The sequence below is a fragment of the Urocitellus parryii genome, chromosome 4, assembly GCF_045843805.1.
Source record: "Urocitellus parryii isolate mUroPar1 chromosome 4, mUroPar1.hap1, whole genome shotgun sequence".
NCBI classification, from domain to species: Eukaryota; Metazoa; Chordata; class Mammalia; order Rodentia; family Sciuridae; genus Urocitellus; species Urocitellus parryii.
Window position 1 is genome coordinate 31,188,796 of NC_135534.1, and position 21,389 is coordinate 31,210,184.

The 21,389-nt window shown below is 49.3% G+C and overlaps 1 protein-coding gene across 2 annotated transcripts; it reads left to right on the plus strand.

Annotated features, from left to right (window-relative positions):
* Positions 1-1,070: 1,070 nt before the first annotated feature.
* Elf5 (E74 like ETS transcription factor 5) lies at positions 1,071-19,603 on the plus strand. 2 transcript variants are annotated; one of them, XM_026405016.2, is made up of 6 exons: positions 1,071-1,191; positions 9,488-9,721; positions 12,577-12,627; positions 17,464-17,532; positions 18,852-19,047; positions 19,507-19,603. In XM_026405016.2, exons 1-6 carry the CDS (start codon positions 1,071-1,073, stop codon positions 19,601-19,603), a joined length of 768 nt encoding a protein of 255 aa, XP_026260801.1. The 2 variants fall into 2 exon arrangements, with proteins under 2 accessions (XP_026260801.1, XP_026260820.1); XM_026405035.2 differs by lacking the exons at positions 9,488-9,721; positions 12,577-12,627.
* Positions 19,604-21,389: the final 1,786 nt, after the last annotated feature.

Consider the following 21,389-nt stretch of genomic DNA (forward strand, 5'->3'; position numbering starts at 1 on the left):
GAGCTTCCCCCACCATCTGTTCATAGGGACAACTCAGCCATAAGGATCACGAGCTTTTAAAGAGTCAAGCCTGAGCTGCCCCCACAGACTCCATTGCCTGCCAGTTGGCTGATTCTGCCCTTGCTGCCCGGAATCTCAGCGCTTCCACCCCTCAGCTCGCACACCCCACTTCCAGGACCTAGCTCAGAGTAGTTATTCTGAGGAGGCCAGGAGTCATGAAGCTAAAACGCTAATGTGCCCAAAGTGCATGGAGCCCAAAGTGCGGTGTTTGTGACAGTGACACATGCTCTTCTCCAAGACCTGGGGGTCAGATGTGCTGCAGAATTCAGAAGCCTTCAGGTCTTAGGTAATGCAGTGCACACACCCCAGAATACAGATTACCCTTCAGGGACTCGGACGCCTCCAACACATTCATAACTCTGCAGTGAATCCTAGTCACTACATGGAATAAATAAAACTGTTACTAGTTCTAGGATCATATGACAAATAGTTTTATACACTGTTATATGTATGCACATGTGTGTTTATACAAACACACATAAAAATATGTATCACCAATTCAGTGGCGTTTTGCTGGAGAATAAGTGTACCAAATACACATGTGCTTGTGACACACACACACACATACACACACTCATACACTTACACACACTTTCAGTTGTCAAGCTTCAGGATTTCAGAATTTTGGATATAATCCTACATAGCAATTCTTGCACTATACTCAGAAGCATATTGTTAGGCAGCATATGTCAGAGTTCAGAGTGTCAGCCAAGGTCACTAAGAGGCAGGATGGCACAGGGAGAGCCTCCATCCCCCAAGTCCCAGCTTTGCCACTTTCTAGTTCTGTTTCTTGGGAGATTGTCTCCACCCTTCTCCCTCAGTTTTCTCATCTACAAAATGGGGATAAACAGGATGTGGAGAGGATTAAACAGCACCACTGTGACCAGCAGTTAGAGGGGTGCCTGGCCAATGTCATTTTCAAAAACATTGCCCTGCTGGGAGCTCCCACCTGGTGTGGCTTCCAGAGCCACCCCCACACCTCCTCACAGCCCCTCTGTCATTGCAGGGTGATGTTGGACTCGGTGACACACAGCACCTTCCTGCCCAACACGTCCTTCTGCGACCCCCTGATGTCGTGGACCGATCTGTTCAGCAATGAAGAGTATTATCCTGCCTTTGAGCATCAGACAGGTACGTACACCTGGAGGGGACCGTTTGAGGCAGCTGGGGGGGGCTCCAGAGGGGGGTGCCGGCCTTGGGCAGATGACAATGCTGTGTCAGGGCCTTGAAATGCCAGTGTTTGGGATGGAGGCTGGGGTGGGGAGGCCCAAGTGGAAGGACAGGCAGCCTCTTGCAGAAAGGAAACACTAGAATCCTCACCTGAAACTCTCCCAAGTCCTGTGTGGAATATCAGGTGCTCAGTACACTTGCGTCCCTCTGCTGTTCCCAGGCCTTCCTCCTCACCCTTCCTCCTCTCTCTCTCAGCCCATTTTTCTCCACCTGAGAAGAAAGCATGAGAACTTGCGCAAATCTCATGCCAGAGGGAGGCCAACTGAGCTTTGCCCCAGAAACTCTCTGAGGGCCTCTGTCCCTGAGTGCTTGGGTGACTGCACATCACAGCAACCCTGGCCGAATGCTGGCCCGGCAAGTGCACACCCCAGGCAGTGATGCAAGCCCTCACCAAGTGTCAGTCCTCAGTGAGGCTTAACCCTGCAAACGCCGGCCTGGTGGAGTCCAACCTGGTGTCCAGAGGCAGTGCCCAGAAGGGGCCAAGCCTCCAAGTCTGCAACACAGTGTCCACCACCACAGGGAAGCCCCCACCTCTGGGACCACAGGCCAGGGCTGCACACACACAATTAGGAACTCACCCACACCACGCAGTCCTATACCCACACCCACCCCGTGCACACACTCACACACACACTCACAAAATCTCTCGCCATCTTCAGAAAGGTCTAGATGGTTGCGTTTGGACTTGAATCATTCAGACCCATAGCACAGTTCTTCCTCAAGCCTAAGAAGCACATGGTTTCCCAGAAACACAGTGAGAAATGGACTCCACCTCCTTCCCCTGACATTGGGCTAAGAGGTTAAATCTAAAGGGGAAAGTGACAGCTGTCAGGTCCCCATTCCCCCACGTGTCCCACCTAGGCATAAGGCCAGCCCTCATGTCGCCCAGACCTGCCATTGCAGGACCTCCCTCCCTGCCTGTTCTCCTGGGTGGCAGCTGGGGTGGCAGCCGGGGGAACAGCCTCAATGACCTGCAGGCACCATGCCCAGGCTCTGGGCTTCACGTTCCGTGGTCATCGAGAGCCGGGTGCTCTCAACGTGAGGTCTGCCTTTGACACTTACTCTCCTCCCTCTCATGCCCCAGACCTCCCGCCGGCACCATGGGGATCACAAGTGCCTACCTGGTAGGGTGGTGATGAGCCTGAAATGAGTTAATATTTGTGGAGCGTTTGGGCCGTGGTCTGGCACGTGGCCAGCACACGTGGTGTTTTTACAAAACGGGGCATTCGTTCCAGTTTGGGATGATGAGAAAGTTCTAGAGCCGGATGGTGCTGATGGTTGTGCAACAATGTGAACTTATTTGATGTCACCAACCTGTATACCTAAAAGGGTTAAAATGGTAAGTTTCCTGTTATGTATATTTGGCCCCAATTTTTTTTTTTTACATGAAGAATCAAAAAGGAGTAAGTCACCCATGAAATTGCCAGTGTGGCTTAAATATGTCCGAGTCTTGGATTCTCAGACACGGCCTTCCCCGTGGCGGCCTTTGCGTTTCCATGAGTGTAATCGAAGGTACGGCCAGGTCATGGCTAGGATTCCTTCCAGAAGCGTCTCTGAATCCTGCATCTGGCAATATCACAATCATAGCCTTCTCTTCCCCCCACTCTTAAGAGAATAGAAATTTCCACAAAGGTGTGAGGCCAACGTCAACAAAATATCCTTCAGGAGTGGCCTGGGTTCTAACATTCCCTGCTGACACACATGGCTTTTGACAAGTCACCGGGCCCTCTGTATTTCAGAAGCCGACCTCCTAAAGGTCAAAGCTGGGCATGAAAGCTCAGTCTGAGTGAACACCTCTCCTAGCTGCCCAGCGCCAGGGGAGCCTCACGGTCTCTGGCTCTCCTCGGGGTCCCCGTGGTGGGAAGAATACCTGGAGGTACATTCTTGTCCTCTTCTGACAAGGACATTGCCACCCAGAGAGGTGGTGCACTGGTCCAAGTTTCCACAAAAGCTCTTTCTACCAGGGAAGCATCAAGGACAGCACATTTGCCCCTGGACACCTCTGCAAACTTTCAGCGCTGTCTGCTCTGAGGCATCTCTCCGAGGTCCTCGCCCGCCTCACAGGGACCTCTGTCTTGAGTCAGAGCTTGCGTTGGTGTGGTCCTAATGGCAGCTTCCTGTGCAAGTCTGACTTCAAGTCCTGGCACTGCTGTTCACCAGCCCCGTGTCTTGCAACAAGTTTTCTGAGATATATTTTCCTTCACTGAAAGAATAATTGCCTCCTAGCCTTGGGAGGAGGGAATGAGATTTCCTATGTTTAGCAAGGTGACAGCGCCTGGTGAGCGCTTGCCATAAGAGGAACATTTCTTAGCCCCCAGGTAGGTGCAGGGACAGCCAGCCGTCTCTCACCTCTCCTCACTCTTCACATTGGACAAAAGCCACACCGGTCTCCATCAAAACCTTCCCAATTTGGAATTTTTGACAGAGTAGGTACATTGCAACCAAAGGGAGGGAAAGCCAGAGAGAAATGATGTTCCCCTAGATCAATGATGTCTGGGAGAGGACAGGGAGGAAAACACCCCAAATGGCTTCAGCAGATATAGCTGAAACTGTGCCCCGATGTGCTACCCACAAAGGATTCCAACCCGCTCTTTGAAGGGGACTTTCATGCAGCTGCATCACAGGCTGAAAGGGGGACAATCACAAATTGCAAGATTCCCTAGAATTGCATAACTCACCCTGACCTTGAATTTGGCTTTTTCAAAATAAAGAATTATCAATAGTGAAAATGTATTCAAGTTGAAGGGACACGTGCATTTCACATGCATACACTATTTTTTAAATTTTTTTTTAGTTTTGGGTGGACACAATATCTATATCTATACATATATATATATATATATATATATATATATATATATATATATATATAATAAAGATCGAACCCAGTGCCTCACGCATGCTAGGCGAGCGCTCTATCACTGAGCCATAATCCCAGCCCCAACATACACTATTTTTAAAAGATTTTTTTTCTCCAAGATCCAGGAGTCAGTCCTGTGATGAGTCATTGAGTATTCTAGCCTAGTCCTGACTTCCTAGAGCTCTAACCTAGACCTCCACATCCCAATACCTGTCCCCTGACTGCCAAGGTGGCTGTGCCTACACCAGGGACCTCCTGGGCTTTGGAATCTCACTTTGTCTGTAGCAGAGGTTTCCAGGCTGGAGCATTTCTAGGGGTTCTCAGTACCTCGGGGCACACCCTAGAAGAGAGCTGGGTGACCATGACAACTGGACTTATGCTCCACCCTCTCCACCCCCATCCTCCAGCAGTTTCCTCCACTTGACTTCTAAAGACAGCACAGTACAGTGGGTATCGAGGCTTGGCTGCAGGAGTTAGAACACACCTATAGGACCCTCTCCTAGCTCTACCCTGAAGGTCACCTGAAGTCTTCCTTTCTTCATTTGTGACATGTAACCATAGAAGACTTCATAGCATGTGCTGAGTGTAACATGAGAAAACACAGGGCTTGCATGATGGGCACAGGTGAAGCACACAATAAATATGTTAGCTATCATAATCAAATGTGAGATTTTATTTTAAGAAAGAACTTTAAAAAAAAAAAAAAGTAAAACCACTGAGCCAGAAAATCAGGGAGAGAAGCATTTGGATCCCACACGGGCTTTTCTTAACAAGATTCATGTGCTTGGGTAGAGATGTTTGAGAGCAGATACAAAGGTTAAGAGTCTCAGAACTTCTACATCAAAATCATATAATCAAACACAAAATCATCTGGAAGTCTGGGGCGCCCTGTGGCAGCAGTCATATCCCGGGGGACCTTGCCTCTGCTTCCTCCTCTACACACCTGAGCCTCTGGGTAGCGTGGCCCCCGACGACACCCCCCAGGCTTGGCCCTCTCTGCACCTCCTTAACTCACCCTGACAAGCCCATTGCCCTCGGCAGATCCCAGAGGGCTCTCCTCCTCTTTCCTGCATCCCGTTTCCTACACTGCTCCTGGGCTTTCTTTTTCCCATCTCATGGTCTGAGTCATTCCAGAGGTTGGGATGGGGAAGCCAAGACAGCCCATTGGATGGGGCTAGCCTGGGTTCTGGGAGTGGTCTAGCCTGGCATCAGAAGGAAATCTGGTAGCAGTTTATCAGGGCGGGTTTTACCTTGTAAAGTCCTTCTTTCAGTGACAAAGCTACAATTGATGGTGCCCCTCCTCGCTGCCCAGTTCACCCACCACTGCTCTTCAGGGCCGCCTGGGGCAAAACACTTTCCCAACTCCCTATGCTAATAAATCATGCTAATTATGGGCTGGAGTTGCCTGGCTCAGGCCTCCTCTGAGGCAGACTGTCTGCCTCCCCCTCATCAAGCCCTCGGCTGGCTTTGTTCTGGTGTCTCTCAGCTAGACGGAGGAAAACCCCCCTTCCCTGAGAACAAACGTCACCCTGCAAGGGGAGTTGAATAGCAACGGTCCCCTTTCCAGTTCCCAGTGTCCCCACGGCGGCCACTTCAGGCATGGATGTTACCTGCCCATGCTGTGAGCCCTGGAGAACACCAGCCCAGCCCCGAGAGCTCAAGTCCTTCAGAATTTAAATACCTCCCAGGATATGACACCACCATGAGAGTTCCCCCCACAATTGCCAAAACTCCCTCTAGCTCCCCAACTGTCCCTCCCTTTGCACCTGGCCCTCAAGGTGTCCTGACCCACTTCTGACTTCAAAGGAGCTGGCACAGCCTGCTACTTAATAGTGGCCTTTGGACACAGGATGCTAGCCAGCCTCAACCAGAGACACAGCAGGAGGACCGCAGAGCTGTCACCCACCAAGTTTAGCTGATGTTTTAGGATGATAGTTTCATTAAGGAAAACTCAAGGCATTTTAAAATACATTTGCTTAAAGGTGATAGATGTGCGAATGTACAAATTCATCCTTTATCTTCCCTGAATTCTTTTCTTCCAAGTAGCAGAAGGGTCTTCTTTATGTCATTCGCTGGGGTTGGAAATACTGGCATCACCATCTCTCCATCCGCTTTCTGATTTTTCAAATCTAGAATAGACAGACAGACAGACAGACAGATGTTTCTCCTTCTTGACCCAAATCTTATTTTAGTCAGTCTTTGAGGTAGGCACTGCCCTTGGTGGCATGGGCCCAGGGCCCCTTACTGACCACACAGTGTCCTTAGGGGGATACAGAATCTCAATCTCCTCATCTGGAACAGGAGGTGATAATCACTGGTCACCCTGTGACACCAGCTGTGGTCTGGGTCGGGCTCCCTGCACCCCCAATTCAGGGTGGGCAGAGTCCCAGGTCTATGGAGGGAGGTGCTGTGAGTCCTCTGAGCACTTCTGAGAAGGGTGCTGTAGAGGAGGGGAAGAGCGGGGATTATGCTAGAGGTGGCAGAAGGGGACGAGAAGCACCTGTGACAGGGAACTCAGGGTGGCAGGGGTGGTTAGGGCGGGCCTTCTCACCTCCCTCACACCACCACCAAAACCACCCCCGGGTATTGGCCCTGTGGCCCTCCTTCATGTCCCCGAGGACAACCACCTTCCTCTCAGCTCTGGGCTGTGGGAGGCTGTGCTGACCAGGAGCCAGCCACTCTTGGCTCTGGCCCCCTGCTGCCCGCCAGGGCCCAAGCAGCACACAAAGCCTGCTCTGTGGCTGAGCCTGCCTCCCAGAGCAGCCGAGAACAGGGAGCCAGGCCAGCAACACCTGCCTGGTGTCAGCGTCCACCCCCACCCGGGCACTTCTCCGAATCCTTGAGGCCCTCTTGGCTTCCAGAAACAACATGGTCCCCTTTGAGTGCCAAAGAAAATAGCCAGGTGGTAGAAGTGGAGAAGGGAAGAGAAGAGCGATTCGGTGGAACCTTCCCAGGAGCAGAAAAGTAGGCTGTGGCCTCCCACGGTCACACACCGATAGCCATCTCAGCCAGCAGGGCCCAGCGGGACCAGCGTCTGAAGAATGTCAAGGCTCATAAACGTCTCTCATCAGGGAACCAGGAACGTCCAAAGGCCCCTCAGATTTACTCAAGCCAGAAATCAGTAGATGAAAGCACAGAACTGACTTGGGCTTGGCCCCTGTTAGCCCAGGAGCACCTGCATGCGTGTGGTCACCGCCATGTGCCTGACGGGCCGGCCCCGGCCAGCAGCCAGGGAGCAAGAGCAGGGGAGGGGGGACTCTCGGCCCTGCTGGCCACCTCACGCTTCTCAGCCACCAGGTAGAAGCAATGACATCAGCCTTCACCAGCCTGGAGGAATATTGACTCCTTCATTGACAACATGCGTGTGAAATTCTGGTTAAAATTTTTTAAATAAATCAAAACGAATCTACTGCCCCTCAAACTACTTCATGATGAGAAAAGAAGTTTCTGGAAGGACTTTGAATTTTAGGGAGAGCCTCAGTTTCCACCTCTGTGAAACAGCCCCATCTCACCTACTTGGTAGGGTTATTGGGAGAATTTGAGAGACTTGAGATGATGTCACCAAGGACATGTGGCACCTTTGTGACGTGCAGTGGGTGCTTGGTAAGCAGTAGCCCCTGGAAGGTCAGGGAGACCATTCCCTCACGGGTTCAGAAGTGCCACAGCTGTGTTGGGGACAGTGGCTATGAATGTAGGCTTGAAAGTGGAAATAGCAGTAGCACTAATTTGCTGTGGAGTCCAGCTCAAGGGACTCTTCCTGTCATCCACACAGCCTGAACCCGCCACCTCCGCTGCCCTCTGCTCTCTGCCTTCCCCCTTAGCCATCTCCTGCTCTCTAGCTCTGTCTGCCTCTCTGTCCATTTTCTGTCTCTTCTCTGTGCCGACCCTCTGAGGACCAGTATGATTGGTTGGGAAGGGCAGGGAGTGACTCCCAAGTTCAGACTGGGATTCAGATCCCAGCTTTGCCACACGCTGGCCAGGGCATCTTAGGACATTTCTCATTGACCCTGAAGTTCCTCATCTGTGGCCTCCTAGGAGACAGGGACTAAACCTGCCTTAGCTACCACTTTTCCTAACACAGATTTTGTTGCATCACATAAAGTAGGGGCACAATGATAAAGTTAAGCATAGTATAGAAATCATCCAGGCTCTGTCCTAAGTACTTTTAAATATATTAACCCATCCAATCTGCAAAACAATCCTATAATATAGGTGCTATAATTATCCCACTTCACCAATGAAGAAACTGAAGCTGTCATTTATTGAATGGATGGATGGGAAGATGGATGGATGGATGGATGGATGGATGGATAATACCATAAGATTACAGGAATTATTTACATCAAAGTTAGACCTAATATCTGATACCTCACCTCTTACCCCTGTCTGCCACTCTCCATTTTTCCTTGGGACATGAGAACAGGGATGCTGAATTTCTAGTTTCTGCCTTTGTGCCAGGTACTGCCATTTCCCAGTCTCCCAGACAAGGTGGCACCCACAATTGCCTGGGTGTATATGCAGCTTATTTGGAGGAGTGAGGGGCTCTGATCTCAGAATAGAAAATTCTCAAAACACCACCAAAAAACACAAGAACATCAACAACAAATTCTCCCATGTCCTGCTTCCTCTAGAGACACCAGCTATCATGGTCCAAGCTCTGTTAGACTGTAGGCAATGTCTAAACATCCTAAGCCTTTAGCAGGAGATGGCCAGAGACTGTACCAGCAGGTAGCCGACATGGACTGCCCGTCCATGAGAACTGAAAGAATCAATCCAGCTTCAATGGATTGATGTGTTCAAATGGTTCAAATGTGTCTGGCACACAGTAGGTGTTGAACAACTGTTGAATTGATTGCTCATGGTCTCTTCACCAGTCTACATACATTCATCTCAAACACCATTACTGTCCTGTGAGTCAATCATATGGTCCTCATTTTACAGAGAAGGAGACAGACACTTCAATGGCTCCAGACTTTGCCCAAGTGAAAAGCAGCCGAATCAGGCTCTGAACCCAGGCCTCTTGGGCTCCTGAGCTTGCCCCCTTGATACCGTGTTGTGTGAAACCAAATAGCTGAGGAGCATTTGGGTTTTCCTCCTTCATTGGATCCCTCTTTCTAAATACCAGAATGAGGTCTGGTTATCTTCCTTCTCTGGCCCTAAAGTCCATCTGCAGGACTCAGTCCCTCTGGTTTTCTCTGCAAAGTAGGAGGTGGCCTGGGACCCTGCAGGACATCACCAGGCTGGAAGACCTTTCACCCCACTGAGTGAGGGATGGGGATGTTACAACTGGGGGGCCTTGGAGATCCTTGTCCCTCACTTCTCTCTCCTCTGGTGCAGCCTGTGACTCCTACTGGACATCAGTGCCCCCTGAATACTGGACTAAGCGCCACGTCTGGGAATGGCTCCAGTTCTGCTGTGACCAGTATAAGTTGGACGCCAACTGCATCTCCTTCTGCCACTTCAACATCAGTGGCCTGCAGCTGTGCAGCATGACACAGGAGGAGTTTGTGGAGGCCGCTGGCATCTGTGGGGAGTACCTGTACTTCATCCTCCAGAACATCCGCACACAAGGTCCGGTCAGGGTCAGAGTGCTTGGGGTGGGACCAGATGCCCTCTAGGGTCCTTCCCTTCCGTGGGCCTTGCCATGCAAAAGTTAGCTGGAACGCTCACAGAAAAACCTCTCAATAACTAGAAGCTCCGTTTGGGAATTTTAAGTAAAAGGGAGTAAGTTAGAAGAAAGCAAGTGGAGCATATTTTTAGAAAGAAAAGCTAAAAACGCATTGCAGGATTGCCCAGGAATCAGACCAACGTTCATGAAGATGTAAAACTACTTGGGGTAGACAAAAAGATATTCCTGCTTTATATCACATTAGTCATAAGGGGAAAATAATCAAATAGACCCTTTTCTGTTTGAAGAGGAATCCAAATATTTGGCCTTTCATTTTTATCACCTTTCTAGTGGTCATGCACTGAATAGCCAGAAGGTGGCGCCATTAATACCATTTGACTTGAACACCCTTTGAGAGCAGGATGTTGCTGAGAACTTTTTTTTCAAACGAGAAAGGTTTTTTGAAAACATCTAATTCTGTGTAGCAATGTCATAGATAATGGAACTGTTGTCCTGAGTAGTTAAGTGACCTTCCCAAAGTCGCACAACAAACATGGCTGATTCACTGCACAGCCTTGATCTCCAGTCTCTTTACTGGGAGGATGATACACACCTCTACGGGCTTCCTGAGAGGATTTGGTGAAATACCACCTGCCACAGCATACGAGGAAGCCAATGCAGGAGATGGAGCTATCTTCACCATCTTTCATATCACCAAGAGGCAGACATTTTAACAGCAAAGGAAAACCACCTTAGCTCAATTTTAACAAAGCTCCTTCTATGAGTTGGCACCTTCTCTTGGAAAGGCTACATCAGGAGGCACAGGAGGAAGGAAGGTCCCGTCTCTGGAGATAATTAAACAGTCAATCCCCTATTTGAAGGAGGTGCTTTGTCAAGGATTCCTATTTCTACAGAAAGACCACAGCAGACCTTCCAGCTCAGATTCTTTGATCTTTATTTGCTCCTCTCCAATGTAAGGGCAAGAGGGCAGGAAAGCCAAGGAGGGCACACTGGACCCTTGTGAGCCTGTGCCCTGAGCCGGGACAGTGGCCTGTATTAGAGTGTGCATTCCCTGACACGGGACAAGATCTGTGGGAGAAGTTGTTCAGGGCTCCACTCAGGATCTCCTGAGGGAACTGCCTTGCATGAGAATCCCAGGACCATGGAGAGGAGCATACTTCATCCTGGGAGAAGCAGCATCCTGGCACTGCCAGTTTGGCCAAATGCCAAGTGTGTCCAGGCACCAAACAGTCCCTGAGCTGGGGCCACCTATCATTAACACCTCCTATCTCTGGCAATTGTTATATCCAAAAATACCTATTCCTGGTCCCATCTGGGCGAGATGGATGAACTAAAAGCTGATTGCTTTTTAATAAGTCATTGGTGGCTTATTTTTTTTCCAAGGGACCCATGGTGACATGTAAGGCATTCTCCAGGCCAGGAGGGCTTCTCATGTAGTAGTAGAAGTCGATTTCACCAACCTGCTCCTTTCTAAAGTCCCTCCTCCAGTGTTTCTCCAGAAGGTCTGTGCACATGTGTACTGTGACCAAAGTTTACACAGTCCCAATTTGCCCAGGACATTGTTCTCATCTGTTGTGCTGAAATAATTATTATTACTGATGCCTTTCATTCTCAAAAGCATTTCCATTTGGACAATAAATTCGGGTCATTATTTAGTTTATGCTTTGTGTTACCACCATAAATTAGAGAATGGAACAGAAGAGGGAGTTTGGGACAGAAGAGGAGCTAGAAGGGTGGTCTAGGACCCAGAGAACCACCTGGCTCAGTAGTTATTACAGTGGGATTTAAGGACCCAGAACCATGGTGGTGTGGTCACTGGAAGGAGAGGTCAGTGGGAAAGATGGAAGGCAAGAAAGCAAGTTGAGCAGATTTTTAGAAAGAAAAGAAAAGCTTAAAAACACATTGCAAGGACTTCCCAGGAACCAGACCAATAACAACCACATAATGCAGGATGTTCATGAAGACGTGTGGGAGAGGATGAGTCCTGTCCATTCCCCATGCTATTCTGGTCTGTGCTTTGGGTGGAGTCATCTGAGGGGCCATGGCTAACCAAAGCAAATGAGGACACGACACCAGGAAAGAACAACCACACACGTGCCCTGTTCCCATCTCCTCCATGAATAGAAAACAGAGTCAGAAAACGTCAGTCCTCGTGCTGGGCACCAACTTGAAAACGTGATCTGAAACTCCCAACTCAAGCCCAGCCCACCCCAGGCTGCAGAGTAGGGAAGCAAGGCCCTGATCTTCCAAATCCTGGGTAAACTTGGCACTCAGGTAGGGTTTTATGCCTCTTTGGGCCTCTTTTGCCCATGCTCCCCTTTGATCACCACTTAACGCACATTTTAATCTCAGGGGATTATCATACCGCATCAGAGATCATAGACACAGAACCCAAGGGGAGCAGAGTGGGTGCTTTGTTTCAGGTCACCATTGACAACAACCAGTGACCCCAGACAGCACCTGACTGGCAAAGCCACACGGGGTTCAGTGGTCCAGACCGCTCAGAGCCCAGCCCTCTGAGTCCCCAGCCCGGCTCCCTCCCAGTGCCCATTCAGAAGATCCACAGAGCCTGCTGGGATGCCTGGCTCTAGTGGCTCCTTCCCAGTGACCCTTGAGAAAGGAGATTGTTACCTCTGAGAGGTGGCTTCAGGGTATTCTATAAAGACCAGATGGTCCCGGAGCTTCCTTCTGAAATACATCACCCTCCGAGGGAGCTGTTGCTCCCCTCCCCCAACACGTCCTCTCCTGCAAACCCGGACTGAATGGTATGGTTTCTGTGTTTCTGCTTCTTTCCCAGGTTACTCCTTTTTCAATGACACTGAAGAGACCAAGGCCACCATCAAAGACTGTAAGTAATCAAGCCCAAGCTGCCCAGGGCTATGCCATGGCTGGGTGGGGGGGCACATGGGCTTGATGGGGCTAGAAGGTTGGTGACTGAAACAAGCCAAGACCTGGAGAAGAGAGTGGGAGGGCTTGGCAGGGAGAGCGAGGATGTGGCTCTTGGGGCCACGGCTCAGGTCTGTGGAGTATCCAGGCTCAGGTCTGTGGAGTATCCATCCTCCCTGAGACTTTGTCTCCTTGTCTAAGAATGTCGGGACCCTGTGGGGTTGTGGTGAGTTCCACAAAAGTGCCTGGTATGTGCCAGCAGTGTGGATGCTCCAAAAACTGGTATCCATTAGCTGTCATTAGAGGCCTGGTGTCAACACCATTTCAAAACAACCTGAGCTCACCAAGTAAGTGGAATTCCTAATTAGGAGATAATGAAGGATCTCAGATGGGCTCACTCATCCTGAAGATTAGCCCTCCCCGTTTCACTTTTTCAGACGGAGAAGGTTCTGGAAAGGGCACTTTTGGAGCTTCCATATTCTAAAGATGATGATGATCATTGCTAGGAGTTATTAAGTCTCACACACAAAGGCTGTGGCCCAGGGACCTGGAGGAGAGGTGGTTCTGAGGAAACTCCTTCTCCCTGTGGACTCCCGCTCAGTCACCTGCCAAACACCTGTGACTTCCAAGGCCCCTGAGAGGTGTGAGCCAACGGGGCAACACACAGGGACCATTTCTTATGATTTATTTCTTCTTTCTCTAAGGTCCCTATCAGTTTGTTTAACTCCTGGTTAACAAGAATTTAGGGTAATTTTGTTGGTTGGTTCTTGGAGCTCTATCGCAAGAATAGCCAAATCCAGGAGCCATGCTGTGGCTTCAGCAGCCCTCCCCCTCCTCAGAGGTTCTGCTCCACAGAACCTGCTCCCCTCCCAGGAGAGAGGAAAGAAAAGGTTACCGGGAATAAATGGCAAGTGCAGAGGCCCCGAGGTAGGAAGAATCCTGATCCCTGAGAAACAACCCAAGAAGACCAGGGGTCTCACATTAACTTGTCCAGTCTGGTAGTCACTCACCACCTGTGGCTATTTAAATTAATTAAAACTAAATAATATTAAAATCCAGCTCCTTAGTAGCACTAGCCATATTGTAAGTGCTCAGGAGCCACAGGTGGCCGCCATATTGGATGGCTCAGATTTTACCATCACGGGGTTCTCTCAGACAGTGTTGGTAAAGCATTGAGCCTCACCAGCATCAGCCACAGGAAGGAAAAGACCTGAGGCAGAGAGTAGGACAGGGCACATTTATGGGAAGCAGAATTTGGTTCAATCTGAGCAGGTGGGCAAGCTGTGGAAGGGTTATAAGCATGGAAATGGTAAGATCCCACCTGCATTTTAAGATCCCTCCGCTACTGTGTCTGGGGCAGAAAAGAGTATGGCCAGGAGGCCTCAGTCCAGGACATAAATGGTGATGGCCCAGACCAGTGATGGGGAAGAGATGGAGAGAGGTTTCTGAAGGTAGAAGTGGTAGGCTGAGGGCTGGTGGTTAGCATCTCTGGAGCGCACACTCATGGAGACAAGTCCTCCTCTCCTGGCGGCTGCCTTCAGCTCTGACTAGTCTGCTCCCGTCAGTAGACATGATTTCTAGACTGACTCAGGGTTAAGGCATGGGATGAGCCCACCTGAACACCAGCTTCACAGTCTCGCCATGGCCCAGACACCAAAGCCTTCCCAGGGACCTCTGAGGCCCAGGTCTGCACTTCCGCAGCCCTGATGACCCACAAAACAGAAGCCCTAAGGTATAGTTTGAAGAGTACAAGATAAGTATAAAGGCAACACTCTAGTAGCTCATACAGTGAGCCCATTCCAGAAATCCAGGACATACGGCCACAGAACCTGTAGCCCAGGTGGCAATTCATGGTCTCTCATACCCCAGAAATGAGAGGCTGCCTTTCAATGTTGATGTGCCAACCAGAGACCAACTCAGCACCCACCAAAGGTGCAACGGCCCAGCAAGCTACGAAACCATCAGGACTGGCCAAAGCGAAGCCCCCAGCCCCTCTTGGCTTTGTCTTTTCTCTCCACCTGACCCCACCCACTCATGCTGCCTAAACACCCCTGGGGGCTCCGTGCACCCAGGAACAAGTCCTGCAGTCCCAGGTCCCCTGCTGGTACCTCCTTGCTCTGATCCTCAGAGCATCCCCACATCTTCCCAGCATGCAGTTCAGACCTCATGGCCGGACTGTTAGTACCATAGCATGGGATGGGCTCGATCTGGAAACCCACCCCAGCCCAGCTCCTGGAGAACACTTGACCATGATTTCAGTCAACAAATGAGAGTAAACCCTTCGGCCACATTTTACATTTCCAGTCTCAAGGTCCCCAAGCCTCTCCAACTCACAGTCAGCTGAGAACCCCGGGCCATGCCTCCACTCACCCCACACCAGGGACACAGCTGAGATTAACCAGCTGCGAGGCAGAGAGACCTGCACCCCCAAATGCCACTGGCATTTGCAGAGAAATCTAGAGGGTTCGGGTGTCACTGAAGACGCACCAGCAGGGCTTGATGTGAGAACCTACCTCAATGTGGACACCACAGTAATGACGTCAGCCCCTCTGCCCTTGCCACCACCACCACTGTCACCAAGCGCCGCCGGTCTCTTTGCTTCAATGTGCCCCTTCCAATGTGTCAGCCAATTGAGGTGAAATCATACAAGTTAGAAGGATGACTTTTTCCTTCTCCTCTTGCCATTCTCAATGAAAGCTTATTTTCTGTTCATGATTAGTGATTCACCTTGGCCTATCTTTATGGCTCCATTTGTTTTCTTTCTCTCTCAAAGTTGAAGTCAAAACAAAAGATAGGTCTGGGGATAGGAATAGACAGACATCGAAAGATGGAGATGGAGTGAGAGTTAGGCAATCGCCCACGCTCAACAAATCCTAGCGGGTAGTTTGTCATTCGATCTCCTGAACCCCTACCATGAAAGATGTGATAAAGGAGGAGTCGTGAGCACCAGCTCTGGAATCCTCTGGGTTCGCATCTTGGCTTCACCATCTGGAGAAAATTCCTAAGACTCTGGGTTTCTAATGCCTTCTCAGTAAAATGAAAATCACTATAATATCGCACAGGGTGGTTGCCGGACCCAGTGAGATGCCATTTGGGAAGCACTTAACTGGACTTAGCATTGAGTACATGATCCCTACATATCAGTTGTTGGAGGAGACAGGAGGAGATGGGTTTTTATAGTGGTGTGGAACCATTGCGGGATGCCAGGGGACTCACAGGTGCTGAGGACTCAGGCAGGATCTAACCCTGAGGGTAAGTTCAGGGAAGGCTTCCTGAAGAGCTGGGAACTTAATCCAGCTGGGTAAAGGTGCAGAGTAGGGAGCCCATGCAAAGGCCTTGAGGTAGAAGAAAGCCACACCCCGTGGGGACCATCTGTCCCAAGAGAAGGGAAAAATTGGGGGAGAAGAAAGAGATAAGGTTGAAGACCTGAGTGGTATCAGCTGGTGAAAGGCCTTGGTGACAGCCCTCATCCTGGGGACAACAGGGAACCCCTGCAGGACATTGCATTAGTGAGTGACATGACTCTGTCCCTGAGACAAGTCACCCTGGGCAACAGTGTGTGCATAGACACCATGCTTCCCTTCTTCCTCCTTCAGTGCAGCATATTACTGGACCACACAGTAGGTGCCGTTAGGAGGGTGGAGCATAGAGGCTGCTCAGTGACACAGAGCATGACTATATATACCCAGCAGTGTGCCAGGTGCTGATGGGGTACATCTGGAAAGACGAATCTCTGCCCCCCAGTGGGCACAGACAGACAGTGACCTCCATGAATAAATGCATCAAATAATATACTCAGGTGGTTAATAAAGGGAAGCAGTTCTGGAACGCTGCATGGGGTACCTGCCTGTAACTGCACCATGGGGAGTCAGAGAAGGGCCCAGGGGAAGGTGATTTTGAGCCAAGATTGTGTGAACCTACAGATATCCAAGGAAAGAGCACTCCAGGCATGGGGAAGAGCAAGTGCAAAGGCCCTGGGGTGGAATGTGTCTGCAGGTTTGAGAAGGAGTCAGAGGTGGGAGTGACTAGAGCAAAGAGAGCTGGAGAAGCAGCAGAGGATATGGGACAGGAGAGACCAGACCTGGTGCTGCCATACACTACGGTGGGACGGTGTGTGTCCAGGTGTCTCCGACTGTCGCTCACAGCATAGATTATACATGATGTAACCCAATGTCGACACCTCGCTTCCTCTCTTTGCTTCACTGTGCCCTTCCAATGTGTCCTCCACAGAGAGCCAGAGGGATCTTCTTAAAATGTGGACCTCCGCTTTCCACTTTGGTATCAAATCCCAAACCTCCCTGTGGCCTCCAAGCAAGTCCCCGCATGGCCTGCTGGCCACCCGCTACCCCGGCACCGTCACTCCCACCCTCCCCAGCACCCGGCACCGGCTCCCGCCACACTGGCTCTGCACCCACTGCTCCTCCACCTGCTCCTGCTGCTCCTGCTCATTAGCATACATTTAGTCTCCTTCTCGTGACGTGGGCGTGCCCCGTCCTCGCCTCTCACTACATTCAAAGCATCAGGCAATCCGTCTGCTTTGCCTGGCCAAGGAGTCCTTCCGTCCACACGAGTGGGGGCCTTGGCTGCTCTGTTCACTCTTGTATTCCTGCACTGAGCCCGGAACCCCCAGTGTGGCAGGTCCCCGAGATCCAGCGCCAACACTGTTCAAAGGCATCTGCTTTGCATTTGGCCTCTTTGTCCCTTACCTGGGCTGAGTGCCCTCGGTTGGTCGGTCGGTGAGCATCTGCTCCTGGGTGTGATCCAAGGGCTCAGCGCTGCCTCTGTCCTTCTCTTTCAGATGCTGATTCCAACTGCTTGAAAACAAGTGGCATCAAAAGCCAAGAGTCTCACAGTCACAGTCGAACAAGTAAGTACAAAGACCCGGGTTTCCATTGCTAACGTCCTCAGACCATCCCCGAGGCCAGGAGGCCACGGGGTCTGCCTGAATGAGCTCTGAAACTGAACTTCTGAGTGGGACCAGTCACTCCCCAAGGAAGGCAGAGCCCTGGCTGGTGGCTTCCGTTCATGCAGAATCAGGGCTGTCTCTTCTCCCTTGGAAAAGCAATGGAAGTGAGGAAGCAAGGACAGTTTCTAACCAGTTCGTATTTCTGAATGAGGATTTTGTTTTCCGGGTCACCCTCCGGCTTCTCTTGGAAGTACTCAGGGGAAGTACTCCCAGCATAAGAGAGCCACCCAGCGGCCCGGGAGGCTGAGGCAGAAATTGCAAGTTCAGAGCCAACCTCAGCAACTCAGCAAGGAAGGCCCTGAGCAAGTTAGTGAGACCCTGTCTCTAAATAAAATATAAAAAGTGCTGGGGATGTGACTCAGCAATGAAGCGGCTCTGGGTTCAATCCCTGGTACAGAAAAAAAAGGGGGAGGGTGAGAGGGAGAGAGCCACCCACGCAGAGTCAGGCAGTCATTCCGTGGGAGGTGTGGTCCCAACCACTTACCGTGAATTGAGTCATTACGTCGTCTCACCTATGGATGAGACATGGATGCTCTCATTCCACTTTACAGATAAGGTAAGTAGACAGATGGCAGTTACAGAACTTGGAAGGGGGAAGCTTCGGGACCCAAACCCAAGTGCCCAGTCTCAACTGCACTACCATGGGACAAGAGAAGCGCCAACTTTTTGTGAACAACAAAATTGCAGGTTTCTGCAGGCGACAGAATCATAGCACAACCACACCGTCTGCCAGAAAGGAGACCGGTGGCTTCATCCCAAGAGAGTAGAACATCTGTGAGCCACAGCGCTGCCGGTCAATGTAAATTTGATGTCTCTCTGTTTTGCTTCTGCTTAATTGGAAGACAGATGTTTCACAGTTCAGGAAGGTTTCAAATACAGCATTCATTCATTCCATGAGAAATTTCCCCAGAAAGCAGCAACTCTCAGGGGTTATTGAGAAGTTGTATAATTCTTCCTTTAATTTTTTTTTTAATCATCCTTAATTGGGCACAGCGGCTCATAGCTGTAATCCCAGCAACTCAGGAGGCTGAGGCTGGAGGTTGGGAAGTTGGAGACCAGCCTCAGCAACTTAGCAAGGCCCTAAGCAACTTATCAAGACCCTGCCTCAAAATGAAAAATAAAAAGGGCTGGGGATGCAGCTAAAGCATCCCTGGGTGGTTCAAAAAAGATTTTAAAAACCAACTTTTTAAAGTAACTAACTTTCCTCCCCTTCCCAAAAGGCCTCCAAAGTTCTCATCTCTGGGAATTTGTGCGAGACTTGCTGCTGTCTCCTGAAGAAAACTGTGGCATTCTGGAATGGGAAGACAGGGAACAAGGTATTTTTCGGGTTGTTAAATCAGAAGCCCTGGCAAAGATGTGGGGACAAAGGAAGAAAAACGACAGAATGACATACGAAAAGTTGAGCAGAGCTCTGAGGTAAGTTAATAGCATCAAATGCCACTGAGCCTTCAAAGACCAGTTATATAACATGGCCGGCCACAGAAAATTGCCCCGTGTTTTCGCAGCTTTTATTTGATAATGGAAAGGTCATGAGACAAAACTCAGGTTCTTAGTTGCAGGTGGGATTGTGGTTTGTAAATTGACCTGCTGTCCTCCTCGTTCTTGGCAGAGTTCCCCGGGGATCACTCTGAATCCAGGCCATCACACACACACACACACACACACACACACACACACACACACAATGTTTTGAACCAAGTATGGTAAACGATGTCTGGGAAAGGTTTAAGTGTAAGCTGATAACAGGGTGTGAAAATACCAGAGTAACCAAAGACCAGCCAGGCACCGGAGAGGAATGAGGAGAGCCAGTGGATGTCCTGTTGTTTTCTTGGGGTACAAACCCTCTCTGGGTTTCTCTTGTGCTTTCTTTCACAGATACTACTATAAAACAGGGATTTTGGAGCGGGTTGACCGAAGGTTAGTGTACAAATTTGGAAAAAATGCACACGGATGGCAAGAAGACAAACTATGATCTGCTCCCGGCATTAAGCTCATCGGATGGATTTCTCTTTTGAAACAATCAAGATTGCAATAGACATTTGAAAGTCTTTTTTTTTTTTTTCTTTTTTAACCTGCAAATGTGCTGATGAAATTTCTCCACACCTCAGCTTACCCACTTGGGGTGTTGGCAGGAAGGGACGATGCCCTTTGGCGGTACCTTGTTCAAACACTCTTTCCCTAATCAAGTGTCACAGAACCACAATAGCTAATGTCATTGGTGCTGCTCAGAGAGAAGGATCTAATTCTGCCATTTGAGACACACCCAATACTTCCATTCCAAAGCTTCCCGTGGTCTCCGGTGGTTAACTGTAGCAGCTCACAAAGGAAAAAAAAAATGAAATCATGTTTAGTTTTGTAGCTTATCGTAGGAGAGAATGAGCTGTAAGACATACGTACTTTAGATTTTAAATCATTAAAGTCCAATTCTGCAGAAAAGTATCTGAACAAAAGAGTTAACCCATTAAGCTGGAACATAATTGGATTTAGCATAGGTTAGTCATAAATTTCTTAACCAGAGATCTTCTTGACCATTCAGCAAAACTCCATGGCCCACCTTCTGAAGTGACGACACTTCAAATTAGCCACAATATTCATTGTGACTGAGATCATCCCCCCTCTCATCCTGACCAGTGGCTGGCATCAGATATGCAAAGAGTTAGTCGACAGACACTTGCATCAATTTCTAAATCACTGCTGTTTCTTGATTCAAGTGGTCAACTCAGTAAAATCATAGCTCATTGATTCTGTCTGTGGTCAAGACATTCAACCTTTATAGAGCTGGATATGTCCCAAAACCTGTAATGGCCAATTAAGTGGTCTCTTTTGTTTCATCTTCTTGCCTGGTATGTACTCAAGTACTAAAATATATTTCCTTAAAAAAAATAGCAACAGTGAATTGACACCAATAAATGTTCACGGGTTAAAATCTGCACTGACAGTTTCTCATCATTCACTGGTATGTCAGTCGTGACCTACAACTAAGTGGACTGCACCTAGGACTTCCACTTCACCACAACTGGGATCATCAAGCGATGAGGCACTGATCCATGACCCAGGCTGCAGACCTCCATGCTCAGTTTAACTTCAAAAGTAACTTGTTCTAAAAAATGTGAATTACTGTAAGATAATCTATTTTTGGATTCATGTGTTTTCCAGGTGGATATAGTTTGTAAACAATGTGAATAAAATATTTAACATATGTGACTATCTGCATTGTTCAATTCAGCAGAGGAGGTACATACAGCGAAGTATTGTCAACACCTCCGGACACAGTGCCCTCACCTGTCATTCCAGCTGCTCTGGAGACCGAGGCAAGAGGATCACAAGTTCAAGGCCAGTCTAGGAAACTTAGCATGACCTTGTCTCAAAGTAAAAGATAAGAAGGTCTGGGGACAAAGTTCAGTGATAGAGTGTCCCTGGGTTCGATCCCAAGCATCACCAAAAAAAAAAAAAAAAAGGCATCGAATTGACAACCTGTTAAAAACCCTGGTGATCCATTTCCTACAAAATGGATATTTTTAAAGAGCCCCAAAAGATTCAAGAAATATATGGAATGATTCTACCCACCACCTTTAATATTATAAGAGAGGCCCACACCCAAATGAGCTCATGAGCTAGCAGAGCCAACAGATGCATCTTTGTGATACACAGTGTGTGTTAAGTTGTTGATGATCTGAGGTTGTGTTTGATTTCTTATTGGTAATTGTCTTCTTTAGAAATCAGGAGATTTACATAAAAATCCAGATTTCTAGATTCTT